This window comes from Dryas octopetala, chromosome 2 (genome assembly GCF_963921425.1).
Source record: "Dryas octopetala chromosome 2, drDryOcto1.1, whole genome shotgun sequence".
Classification (NCBI taxonomy): domain Eukaryota; kingdom Viridiplantae; phylum Streptophyta; class Magnoliopsida; order Rosales; family Rosaceae; genus Dryas; species Dryas octopetala.
In genome coordinates this window covers 2569801-2582056 of record NC_141367.1, presented here as the reverse complement: position 1 = coordinate 2582056, position 12256 = coordinate 2569801, and the positions used below count along the sequence as shown (strand labels likewise).

At 35.7% G+C, this 12256-nt stretch overlaps 1 protein-coding gene and 1 long non-coding RNA gene across 7 annotated transcripts; one reads left to right on the top strand and one right to left on the bottom strand.

Annotated features, from left to right (window-relative positions):
* Positions 1-4199: 4199 nt before the first annotated feature.
* LOC147292481 (uncharacterized) lies at positions 4200-9323 on the bottom strand. Of its 6 annotated transcripts, XR_015120489.1 has the most exons (8): positions 8863-9297; positions 8659-8759; positions 7809-7863; positions 7160-7221; positions 6455-6548; positions 5738-5873; positions 5472-5521; positions 4200-4599 (listed from the first exon to the last, which is right to left on the bottom strand). It is a non-coding gene; the product is annotated as an uncharacterized LOC147292481 (long non-coding RNA). The 6 variants fall into 6 exon arrangements; XR_015120488.1 differs by having other exon boundaries at positions 4200-5521; positions 7160-7610; positions 8863-9323; XR_015120491.1 differs by lacking the exon at positions 5472-5521 and having other exon boundaries at positions 5719-5873; positions 8863-9296.
* Positions 9324-9448: 125 nt separating this feature from the next.
* Positions 9449-10018, top strand: LOC147292480 (germin-like protein 12-2; the record flags this gene model as incomplete). The annotated part of the gene is made up of 1 exon (XM_086230386.1): positions 9449-10018. A coding segment is annotated over one exon (570 nt), but the record flags the coding sequence as incomplete, so codon positions are not given.
* Between the last annotated feature and the right edge of the window lie 2238 nt (positions 10019-12256).

The following is a 12256-nucleotide window of genomic DNA, read 5'->3' as shown; positions in this document are numbered from 1 at the left end:
TGGTAACCAAATTAGCCAAGCAAAAAAGTTACCACTTTCTTGATCGTTCAATCAAGAAAATGGTAACTTGGTTCAAGAATATGGTAACCAAGCCCAAGCTTGACCAAAGCTACCATTTCCTTGATTTTTTTTCTCAAGAAATGGTAACTTTTTGTTAAGAAATGGTAAGTTACCATTTTCTTGATCCAAGTTACCATTTTCTTGAACCAAACATCAAGAAAATGGTAACCAAATCAGCCAAGCAAAACACGTTACCACTTTCTTGATCGTTCGATCAAGAAAATGGTAACTTAGTTCAAGAATGTGGTAACTAAGGCCAATCTTGACCAAAGTTACAATTCTCTTGATTTTTTTCCTCAAGAAATGGTAACATTTTCTTAAAAAATGGTAAGTTACCACATTTTTGATCGAAGTTACCATTTTCTTGAACCAAATATCAAGAAAATGGTAACGGAATCAGTGAAGCAAAACACGTTACCACTTTCTTGATCAATTGATCAAGAAAATGGTAACTTCATTCAAAAAAGTGGTAATCCAGCCCCAGCGTGACCAAACTTACCATTTTCTTGATTTTTTTTCTCAAGAAATGGTAACTTTTTCTCAATGAATTGTAAGTTACCATTTTCTTAATCCAAGTTACCATTTTCTTGAACCAAATCTCAAGAAAATGGTAACTTCATCACTGGGCCAAAAAAACGTTTCGCACTGCAACTGTGTATACACGAAAGGGCAATTGCATTCTCAGAGTGCTAAATACAAGCTCCTGTTTAACAATCAGATTTTGACATGCAATTCAAAATTACACTATTTGACAAGTCTGGAGACGCGCCAGAGGTTCATTTTTTTTTCAACTTGGGTGGGTTAATTTTATATTTTGGGCGAGGATGGAATTTTTTTGGTTTCAATTTCAATATTTTGTGTTTTAATTTTTTTGTTTTAGTGATTTTCAGTTTTAGTTTTTTGAATTTTAAATTTTGTAGGGGGTTTTTTTTAGATCAAATTTTTTAAGGTATTAAGTATTAACAAGTTTAATTAAAAACCTTATACTAAAAGTCTATAACTATATACATTACACATTTACATGTGTTTTACATTTTTAATCAATATTGTATCAAAATGTTTAGGCATTCTTGAGTTGGGTAAAATTTGTTGAATATCAAGTACCCAAAAGTGCCAATACATATTTTGCCAATACACATGCTTGTATTTTGCTGCCCCTTTATGTATTAACCAAAATCTTTTTCTGTTTTTTAATCATTGAATAATGCTGTTATAATTGGGATCCTGAGCAGTCCCTGTCGAATCGTTTAAAATCATTTAAACAGATCAAACGCAATGGATGAATTGTCAAAAGAACAAAGCAAATGCCATTTGTTTTTTCAGCCCAACTGATATCCAAAACAAGATTGGAAATCGTAATCAAGTTTTTTCGATGTATAAAACCTCCTGAAACTGATATAAATAAACAAGATTATACATGTCAATTTTTAATGGGATTTGGATGTTATAAATGTTATTTATATTCCATTCTCTCATAAAAATCCATCCATTCAACAAAAATCCATCCATTCATAAAAAATTTCATCCATTCATTTAACTAATCAATATTTGTTCAAATACATGTTCCAAAAGCACGGAGAGTTTCAGAGACCAATTTTGATCCTTGGAGAACATAATGGGACCATTGGAAGTGGTTTGGAAAATATCAGCAACTAGCTTGAACACACTTGGTATGAAATACTAGTCAATCTTCATGTGTTGATTGCTGTGACGTTGCAGACCACACAATGGCAACATACTCTGCCTCTGCAATAGGTCTGGAGGTAAGATTGCTTCTTCACACAATTTTAACATGAAGATATACAGTGAGCGAACGGAACTACCAACCCAATCTGCATTCATTAGTTTGTTTTCATTAATAGAGCCTTTTAGATCCCAATTCAAAAACTTCATGAGATAGCAAAGAAATACATAAGATAGCACAAGATACATGATTATTCAATTATAACTGCTGAAAATGGCAACAAAACAAGTAAGAAAGTAGTGTGTGACATTTACTAAAGAAATCGGAATATTAATGTGTGATTTAACTTCTCAATGTTATCTGCTATATGATACTTAGGTTATACCAGACAAAAGGATAAAAGAGTAGTACTTATCTCGGTGGTATAAGCTTCTGTGCTTCTTTTCCTCAGTTTGTCATGCTGGTCAATAATTCTGAAAAACAGAGAAAAGAAAAGTGGTAAGCATGCTAAATACTTGCTAAAGAAAAGTGGTAAGCATGCATATACTTGCTAAAGTGGGAGACTTGAATATATTGTGCCCTGGAAGAATTTCATGCTCATATATTGTCTGAACACCCATGCCCAAAATTTTTAACCATGGAATAGATTTAGTCTCTAGTTGTTAAAGTCAAAAGCGGCTGCCAAGTCCATGCAAAAAGTCTGAATTACTAGTGACCTTCCCATTTCTTAGAAAAAACTCAGATGAAGGGCCTTCGTTTTCTCTTCTCTACCTCTCTACTCCAATTTTTAGTCATGAATTTGACCCGTGCAGCTGATACCGGTTGTTTTTGTACATGGTTCGGACTCCATTTTTTTGTACATGGTTCGGATTCCTTTTTTTTTTGTACATGGTTTGGCTTCCTTTTGTACATAGTTGGGATTCTTTTTTAACATTGTTCAGATTCCTTTTGTACATGATGCGGAGTCCTTTTGTACATGGTTCTGATTTATTTTGTACATGGTTCGAATTCTTTTTGTAAAGTGCACATGACATACTAAAATATTTTCAGAATATTTTGCATAATCGAAGCACTAATTTCTGAAATTTCTTTTTTGGCCACTGCACCCATTTCTTAACTTCCCTTCATTTATATAACACAATCTTTAATGTTGAAAAAAATTAAAATGTCTATACGTGTTTCATATACCACGCATGCAACTGTATGCAGACAAAGAGGCAATTGCATTATCGGGCTATTACAAACAAGCTCCTGTGTATCAATCCGGTTTGGAAATTCAATCACAAAATTAAATTTTGCAGAACAACTAAAAAAATTACCCATGTTGTAAGTGACCATTTTCTTGATCCACAGTTACCATTTTCTTGAGATTTGGATCAAGAAAATGATAACCAAATCCATGCCTCAAACCAAGTTATCACTTTCTTGATCATTAGAATTGGTTCAAGAAAATGGTAAATTGGACCAAGAAAGTGGTAACCAAGCCCAAGATTGACCAAAGTTACCATGTTCGTGATTTTTTCCCTCAAGAAATCATAACTGTTTCTCTAGTAATGGTAAGTTCCCATTTTCTTTCTTCAAGTTACCATTTGCTTGAACCAATTCTCAAGAAAATGGTAACCAAATCAGTGGGGCAAAAAACGTTACCACTTTCTTGGTCCAATTATCAAGAAAATTGTAACTTGAATCAACAAAGTGGTAAACAATCTCAAGCTTGACCAATGTTACCATTTTCTTGATGTTGTTCCTCAAGAAATGGTAACTTTTTCTCAAGAATAGGTAAGTTAAGATTTTCTTGATCCAAGTTACCATTTTATTTAACCAATTCTCAAGAGAATGGTAACTTCATCACTGGGCCAAAAAAAGGTTTCGCACTGCAACTGTGTATACACGAAAGAGCAATTGCATTCTCAGAGTGCTAAATACGAGCTCCTGTTTGACAATCAGGTTTTGACATGCAATCAAAAATTACACAGTTTGACTAGTCTGGAAACGCGCCAGAGGCAGCATCTGTTGAAAAATCTGCCTCCTTCTTGGACACATGGAACTCTGCATGGGATTGAATGAAAGGTCTACTGCATCCTCGTGCACAACTCGGGTTCGTATTAGGCATATTTTTACGGAGGCAAGCCCCTGACCATGTCATTATGTTTTCAGCATATCTTCTTCGTAGAATGTAGATGTTTAGTTTCATACCTCATTTTTGGGAGGGGAAGCAAATTTGGTTTCAATTTCAATATTTTTTTAGGGGGTGGGAATGAATTTTGATTTCCATTTCAACAAACTAGGGTGGGAAAAAGTAAATTTCATTGGAAGCCTCAGTCATCGCACTATCTACCATATCAACTAGCTCTTACGAAAAATAACTGAGACAATGTATTAGAGGTCAATATTGGTACTGCATAACACTGAAGTTGGAACATTTTTTCGTCTATCACAAAAGCTTTCACTAGTAAAACAAATTAGCCCTGTAATGGATATGGACTTGTTGCAATCATTTAATTTAAAATACAAGAAACAGCAGTAGATACAGTAACACTCGTTTAAAACAAAAAACTGGGAAACAAGGGACCCAACTATAATTACTTTCTTGCTGAAGGCGGACTCACATTTGTATTCAGCATTCACTATACCCGTACACTTAGGAACTTAAACTCACCCCAGACAGTATCAAAGAGGTTTCAGACTTGACTCAATAATTGACAACAGCACAAATCAATTGACATCAATTCACATGAACCATAATTCAATGAAAAAAAAAGAAATTATAAAAGCAACAACGTTTCTCTCCAATATAATCCTATGCAAAAGGATTCCCTCCAATAGATGCAACAGGTCCATGCGTTGGGACACTCCTGCAAAATAAGCAACTCCACATTGGTTTCAGGAAAAGTTACAAGCATACAAAATAACAGAATGCAACAGCAGTATGTCAAGCATCAATCTCTTCTCTAACACCAGGCAACTTGAGTTGCCAAACTCTATGTAGCATCTTCATAATGTAGTTCCAGATATTCAGATTGTCCATAATCAATCTTATCCAGTACCACCAATACACTAACATAAGTATTTAGTGAAAAAGTATTTAGGGAAAAGTATTTAGTGAAAAACTTAATTAAGGTCTTGTGTCGGCATGCTGGAAAAGACAGATGCATAGATAATTTAGGTTAAGTATTTTACTGAATTTAGCTTCCTAAATCAATTGGGAGTGAAATTTTTAACAAGTTTAACTGTAAAAGAAAATTATTTAAGAAATCATAAATGAAGAGAAAGATAAATTTATACTATTATATCTTAGAGTTTAGGTCTACAAAATACTATTATGCAATAAGTAATTGCACAACAACTAATTATTTTGAACTAATGTGGTATAATAAACTAATACATGATCTGGCAAGTTTATTTATGTTGGTTCCATTTTAGAGAGAACTTTATAGTTGAATTCTTCTTTCTTGATCTTCTAAAAAGTAAGAACAATCTATTATAACTATAAATACCCTTATCATTTTAATCATAATCTCATCATTTAGTGAAATTGAGATTGAAACTATTATTTGATTAAATGGTATTTGCAAAAGCCAACTTTTACCAAATTCAAATTGTAGGATCTGAAGCCATGTCTACTATCATCTTACATATTAGGATTCCTAAACCCTAATCACCGGAAACTGATATAATACTAATGATGAGAAAAGAACAGAATCCAGAACACGAGTAGAAAAACAACTTATGGAATTTGAGAACTTTGTGCTTGCCCAGCCATGTATTGCAAGGGACCTACACAATGAAATCAAAATCTCATTGAATGAAAAGGATAAGATTGTTATGACTAGACATGTGTTAATGGACGACAAATTTCTTCATAGCATCTAATATGATGCTTGAAGCACCACTGGATTAACAAATATACCGCTCTGGAACAAGTGGCAGGAAAAGGCAAAAAACAAAACCAAAAGAAAATAATGTAGCTTCACCTAGGACTAAAAAACGTACTTTCTGCTGCAGCTGGAATATAAGGCATCACAGTCACCGGATTTTGGGGAAACCATGGCTGAGATACACCACCCATGAATGAGGATTGCAACTGGGCATTTCGGAGAGAAGTTTGTAAGGAGCTCATGTCCAAAAACTGAAATACATAACACAGACAATTAGAAACGATAAACCTAAAAAGTGTACCATGTTTATGTTTTTGGAGTCAAAGTTGCTGTCAGTATTCCTGAAATTATGGAAGAAGAGCGGGGGAATAAAAAAAGTCTTGGTGTTCTTAATCATTGAGAAAATGAACAAAGGAGTTTTAGCTTCATGGCACCATTAGGTTTGAGAAACCTCATGTTAAATTGTAGACCAATTATATATGCCAAGGATGATTGAACTATAATAGTATATACATGTAAATTGGTCCTTGTACAGTCCAAATCCTTCTTTAATTTGACTAATCCCCATTTACAGTCCAAGCAAGACATGGTATACATTGATTAAAACCAATATGTTACAGTCTATAAATCACATCACTTGCAGACTTGGTCAGGAGATTAAAACCACAACAATGAAATAACAAGCAATTGAACAATGGCCATCTCTATGTTTACATCTTTCATTTTTCTTTCTTGTTTATCACTCTGTTTTCTTACAAAGCCTTTTCTATGATTGATCGCAACACAAATTCAATTTCTATCATACAGTACAAATCAGCATAACAGAGGCAACCTGACGAAGTTACCAATGGCACGCCCAAAACCACATGGAACTGCTGCAGCATCGACATCCCAATGCACATGAGTCGTGGCCAACAGTTCTCACCCTGAAAGAGAAAAATTGAACTGCCTTAATAAGAGGCTCAGCAAGGGAAAAAGCCATAAATTGAAAAAAAAAAAAAAAAAAAAAAAAAAATGATGCCTAGATACTTCATCAGAAGTGGGGAAAATCAAGGCTGAAAAAAAGGTGCTTTTAAAGGATTTTTTTTAGTGTGGTACTTAACACTGGCCAATGCCTCTAAACAAAGCATGCCTCTCAACCCCAGTAGAAACCAAAGAGTTTTAAAATATAAATTGATTGCATGTCGCACTGGCAAGGTTGCTTCTTCACACAATTTTAACATGAAGATATACATTGAGCGAACGGAACTACCAACCCAATCTGCATTCATTAATTTGTTTTCAATAATAGAGCCTTTTAGATCCCAAATCAAAAACTTCATGAGATAGCAAAGAAATACATAAGATAGCACAAGATACATGATTATTCAATTATAACTGCTAATTATAACTGCTGAAAATGGCAACAAAACAAGTAAGAAAGTACTGTGTGACATTTACTAAAGAAATCGGAATATTAATGTGTGATTTAACTTCTCAGTGTTATCTGCTATATGATACTTAGGTTATACCAGACAGAAGGATAAAAGAGTAGTACTTATCTCAGTGGTATAAGCTTCTGTGCTTCTTTTCCTCAGTTTGTCATGCTGGTCAATAATTCTGAAAAACAGAGAAAAGAAAAGTGGTAAGCATGCTAAATACTTGCTAAAGAAAAGTGGTAAGCATGCATATACTTGCTAAAGTGGGAGACTTGAATATATTGTGCCCTGGAAGAATTTCATGCTCATATATTGTCTGAACACCCATGCCCAAAATTTTTAACCATGGAATAGATTTAGTCTCTAGTTGTTAAAGTCAAAAGCGGCTGCCAAGTCCATGCAAAAAGTCTGAATTACTAGTGACCTTCCCATTTCTTAGCAAAAACTCAGATGAAGGGCCTTCGTTTTCTCTTCTCTACCTCTCTACTCCAATTTTTAGTCATGAATTTGACCAGTGCAGCTGATACCATATCTCCATCACAATTCATCATAGAATGTTTTTGCAGCATTCTTGTAACAATCTCATAAGAATAAATTCAGTATCACATATAATCATTTACTTCAAAAAAAAAAAATTGTTAAATCTTGTAAAGAAACATGAGCTGACAAACATAAAGGGAGCATTAAGACAGGAGCTCTGCATTTCATGAAACCTAGAGGTGTGGAGGTCAATTGTTGAACTCTCAGAGATTAAAATAAATGAATTACCATGAATCTGTTCCTTATGCTCAGTTGCAGTTTGAAACAATCCCACATTGAATATCTGAACATATTTTGATGAGTTAATAGATGATGCTATACATAATGCTTCAAAATATGAATTAAAAATGAACCACGTATGCAATTCAAACAGGTCGATAACATGTCATGCTATCACAGAATAAAAGAAGAGGTCCAGTGGCATGTTTTTGTATCAAGCACAAAGGTACAAAAACCATTTAAGCAATTATATGTAAGGTCCTATAGCATGTAGTTTTCACTACTTGCAGTGATCTACAATACCCGAGTACAGGACCCGAAAGGACGTATCTAAGCATTGTAAAATAATACAATGCTTAGATGGGAAAGAAATCTTTAATACAAATTTATTATTTAAGAAATAACCAATCAGAAATGGAGCCAATAAAGTAAGCCAGAAATTGTAATGCCCTACTAAGAATTGGTTGATTACAGGCACTGATCCAATCTACCATTTTCTTCTATTAAAACCTTGAACTAAAATATAAAATTGGTCTTTCAATAACAATGGAAAAAAGCATCAACATCAGCAGATTAGAGAAGACCAAGCACATGGCCATAGGAAATATGCTATCTACACAAATAATAGGAAAAATAAGATGCGGGATTAGCCTTTAACTCCAGAACAAACATACACAAAACTAAAACTTCAGACAATTTTTATCTCTCCCTGATAACATTAGATTCAGAGAACGTAACAGTACAGGTAATGCAGGTACACATAGTTGCACATATCATAAATTCCTGCATCAAGGCAGCATACAAAACTGTACCCATACATACCAACATGTATCCAGTTTAAGGATAGAAAAAAACATACCAACAGATCTTCCTCCTGGCCTCTGTGCTGCTATATGTGAAAACCCAAATCGGGGAAAACACCAATTACATTTTCTGGCATAGCAAGAAAAACCAATTCCTCTGAAATCCATACAAGTAAGAGAATTTAAATACACAAATTTCAGAAAGCCATTGCAAGGTAATTGACAAGATTCACAATCTCTCTATGAGGACGCAATTATACCTCTGTAATGATCCGGTAGCGACCATGACCTGATACCTGATCCCCGAGAGAGACCTCGAAGCCGCTAGAAAACTCAGATCGCCGGCGAAGGGGTTGGATCTGTTCTCCTTTGATTCTCCTTCATGATTGAATTTTAGGTCTAAAGGAGGACACCCAGACGATCAGTGTGTCCAGAGGACGATGTCTTGGGTGGTCGGTGTCGCAACTCCGCCGGAGAAGGCGGATGGCCGTCACGAAGTTCAATCGGTTCATCGATTTCGACATGGTAAGTGGTAGACGAATATTTGAGGCCGATTTTGTCAACGTTGCCGCCGGACGGCTGGGTTTTGATCGGAGAAAGGGTGCGGGAGAGAGAGGGTAAAGAAGCAGATGAGATTTGCGTTTTTTGTTTGCGACTCAGAAGGATTTCTTTTGTTTTGTTCAGTTACGTCTTTCTCTCTCATAATGGGCTACCGATTCAGCCTTTATTTTTTTTCTCAACCGTTAGATCAAATATATCTCATCTAACGGTCAAAAGGTTGAAGGCATCTAATACCTGCAGTTATGTTAGAATTTCCGCACAACTATACATGAACTATATATTTTTTTTGTGCGAGCAGTGTTTGTGAATGGGAAATTCTGCAAGGACCCAAAGCTTGCATCAGCAAACGATTTCTTCTTTTCCGGGTTGACTCCGAAAAGTGCAGCAAACCCGGTTGGTTCTACAGTGTCACCCGCGAATGTGCAGCAAATAGCAGGACTCAACACTCTCGGTATATCCTTGGCTCGCATAGACTATGCACCAAAAGGCATCAACCCTCCCCACACTCACCCACGTGCCTCTGAAATCCTTGTGGTCTTGGAAGGCACACTCAACGTTGGCTTTGTCACCTCCAACCTTCCAAACGCTAAAAACAAGCTATTCACCAAAGTGTTGAACAAGGGAGATGTGTTTGTCTTCCCAATTGGTCTCATTCACTTCCAACAGAATGTGGGACACACCAACGCTGTGGCCATTGCTGGGCTGAGCAGCCAGAACCCAGGAGTCATCACCATAGCCAATGCTGTCTTCGGCTCCGACCCTCCCATCTCTGATGATGTTCTTGCCAAGGCCTTCCAAGTCGACAAGAATTTGGTCGACTATCTCCAGAAGCAGTTCTGGTACGACAACAATTAATTAATAAGTATACACAAAAAACAAAAAACAAATTACAATATAATATTGATTAAATAAAATGGTTTGCTAGCCAGCTCAATGATGTACTTCATCCTACGTGGATTTACTTGATGATCAGTATAATTATGATAATGATATTGCCCTAGTACGTGGTGCGGTGTGTTCCATTTCTTAATCTCTTACTTCACTTTGGAGTTTGGATACATGCAATTCAATTAAGAATTACTTACAAATATATCCATTAATTTAATTAGATATATATATATATATGAACACGTGCCTATGCTGGTTCCGGAGTCAATTTGATAATGAAGACTTCAAGAACATTGCTTTAATACATCGTACTATTAAATTGTTTTATGTCAAGTGAATTGTCCAAGCACCTAATTTTTTGGTAAGTATGAGTTTGTAAATAAATTCACCCGTTTGATTTAACCAATGACATTGCCACGTATCCTAGCCAATCATCCCATTTGAGGCGTTGACTTGTCAATGGAGGAGGAATCGGTTAGCACAGAAAACTGGGCCCTGATTCGACCACCGAATGATGTCTCAGGCCACTATTTGACCCCATGTTAAAGAGTTTGAAGATGGAGGCTCAAGAAAAGAAGCCCATCGGCCCAATTGCTCCTTGGCCCAATGGCCCATCAGAAGCCTTTACAAGGCCCATTGGCCCAAAGGCCCATCTACTACCTTATATAAACACCTTTACCCCTAAAAGTTAGGGGGGCTGATTTTCATTTACACATTACAGCATTCAAGTGGCTTTTCTCAAGCCAAATTTGTAGCTCTCCCATACAATTGTAATCTCTCCAAATACATATGCGGACTGTGGATGTAGCCCAAGTTTGGGTGAACCACCTAAACACATTGGCACGGTCTGTGGGAATTCGGCAAAAATCCATGTCGTTTCTCCACCAATTCTACCTTTGTTCACTGTGGAAAACACATGAACGAAGAACGTCTCCTCTTCCTAAAGAGTAAAGACCAAGATTCAAGAACATTCATTGTTCTTCATTGCCCTCACCTATTCGATCTCTTTGCAAAACAACTCATCTCTCTCTCTTCACTCACTGACAGAGACTCAAATTCAGAAAATACATCACCCATGTTCTTCTTCCCACTCTTACTGTACGGTGAAGAACAGGGGAAAAAACCATTCCTTTTATGCAAAAAGGAGAACAAACCAAAAAACCCCCCATTTTTGTGCTCTCTCTCCCTTCTCCCTGCCAACAAAGAAAACAATCGAGACCAGCCATGGTCTTCTAAACAAAAACAAAACTCCTATTGAGGAAGGAAAAACAGTTCATACAACTTACATACATTTCCTCTCTGCCAAAGAGAAGATCACCAACAAAAACACTCAAATCTTTCATGGGTAAAAATATCTGTCATCTTTCCCTCAAGCAACACCCAAAAAAGATCCATCTCACCATTTTTTATTTGGGAAGAGGAAATTAAAAAGGTTATCACTTCTCTGAAGGAATTCACTTCTCTCCACCGTACTCTCTCACTATACAGTGAATGGCGATAGTGATAAGAAAAGGACCGTTGGAATTATGATATTTTAAGTAATGAATATTTAAATTAATTATGGAAATATTTATTTGCTTAAATATTATATTCTATCTAAATGGAAAATGTAAATGGAAATGAATTAAGTATTGGGCTTTATAAAGTAATAGGTCCAACATTGATTTGTTTTATATAGGGTCATCCTCTAGTAATCCACTGGTATACGTTCAATTAAAACTGAACAGATACAAAGTTTCAGAAAGAAATACTGATTGAATTAAAACAATCATGGCCATGAACAGATGTGCCTTTTGCCCATTCAATAGAATATCTCTCTTGGCCATTTAATTCAATCAAAACCTTTTCAAAAGGCACTTTGCATCTATAAATATAGTAGTCTTGAAATTTTTGAAATATACAAAAAATTACTAAGAAAACTTGCATTCATTCAAGCATAGTCTTCCATTACCAAAGAAAAAGTTCTTTGCATATTCGGGTTCGCAAAACCTTGTAGTTTGAAGTGCTACTACTGCAAGGAGGAAGTCGTTGTATCCTGGGAGGCGAGCGCTGATTGACCATAGCACGGTAGGGTGGGCGTAAATCGTCTTAAGGTCATAGTGTCGAACACTAGACTCGATTTCAAAGGTTTTTCTAAACTTCCTTTATTGTCTAATGCTCTGTATGTTTTTTTTTTTTAATCTCTTTGTTTGAATATAGCAATTT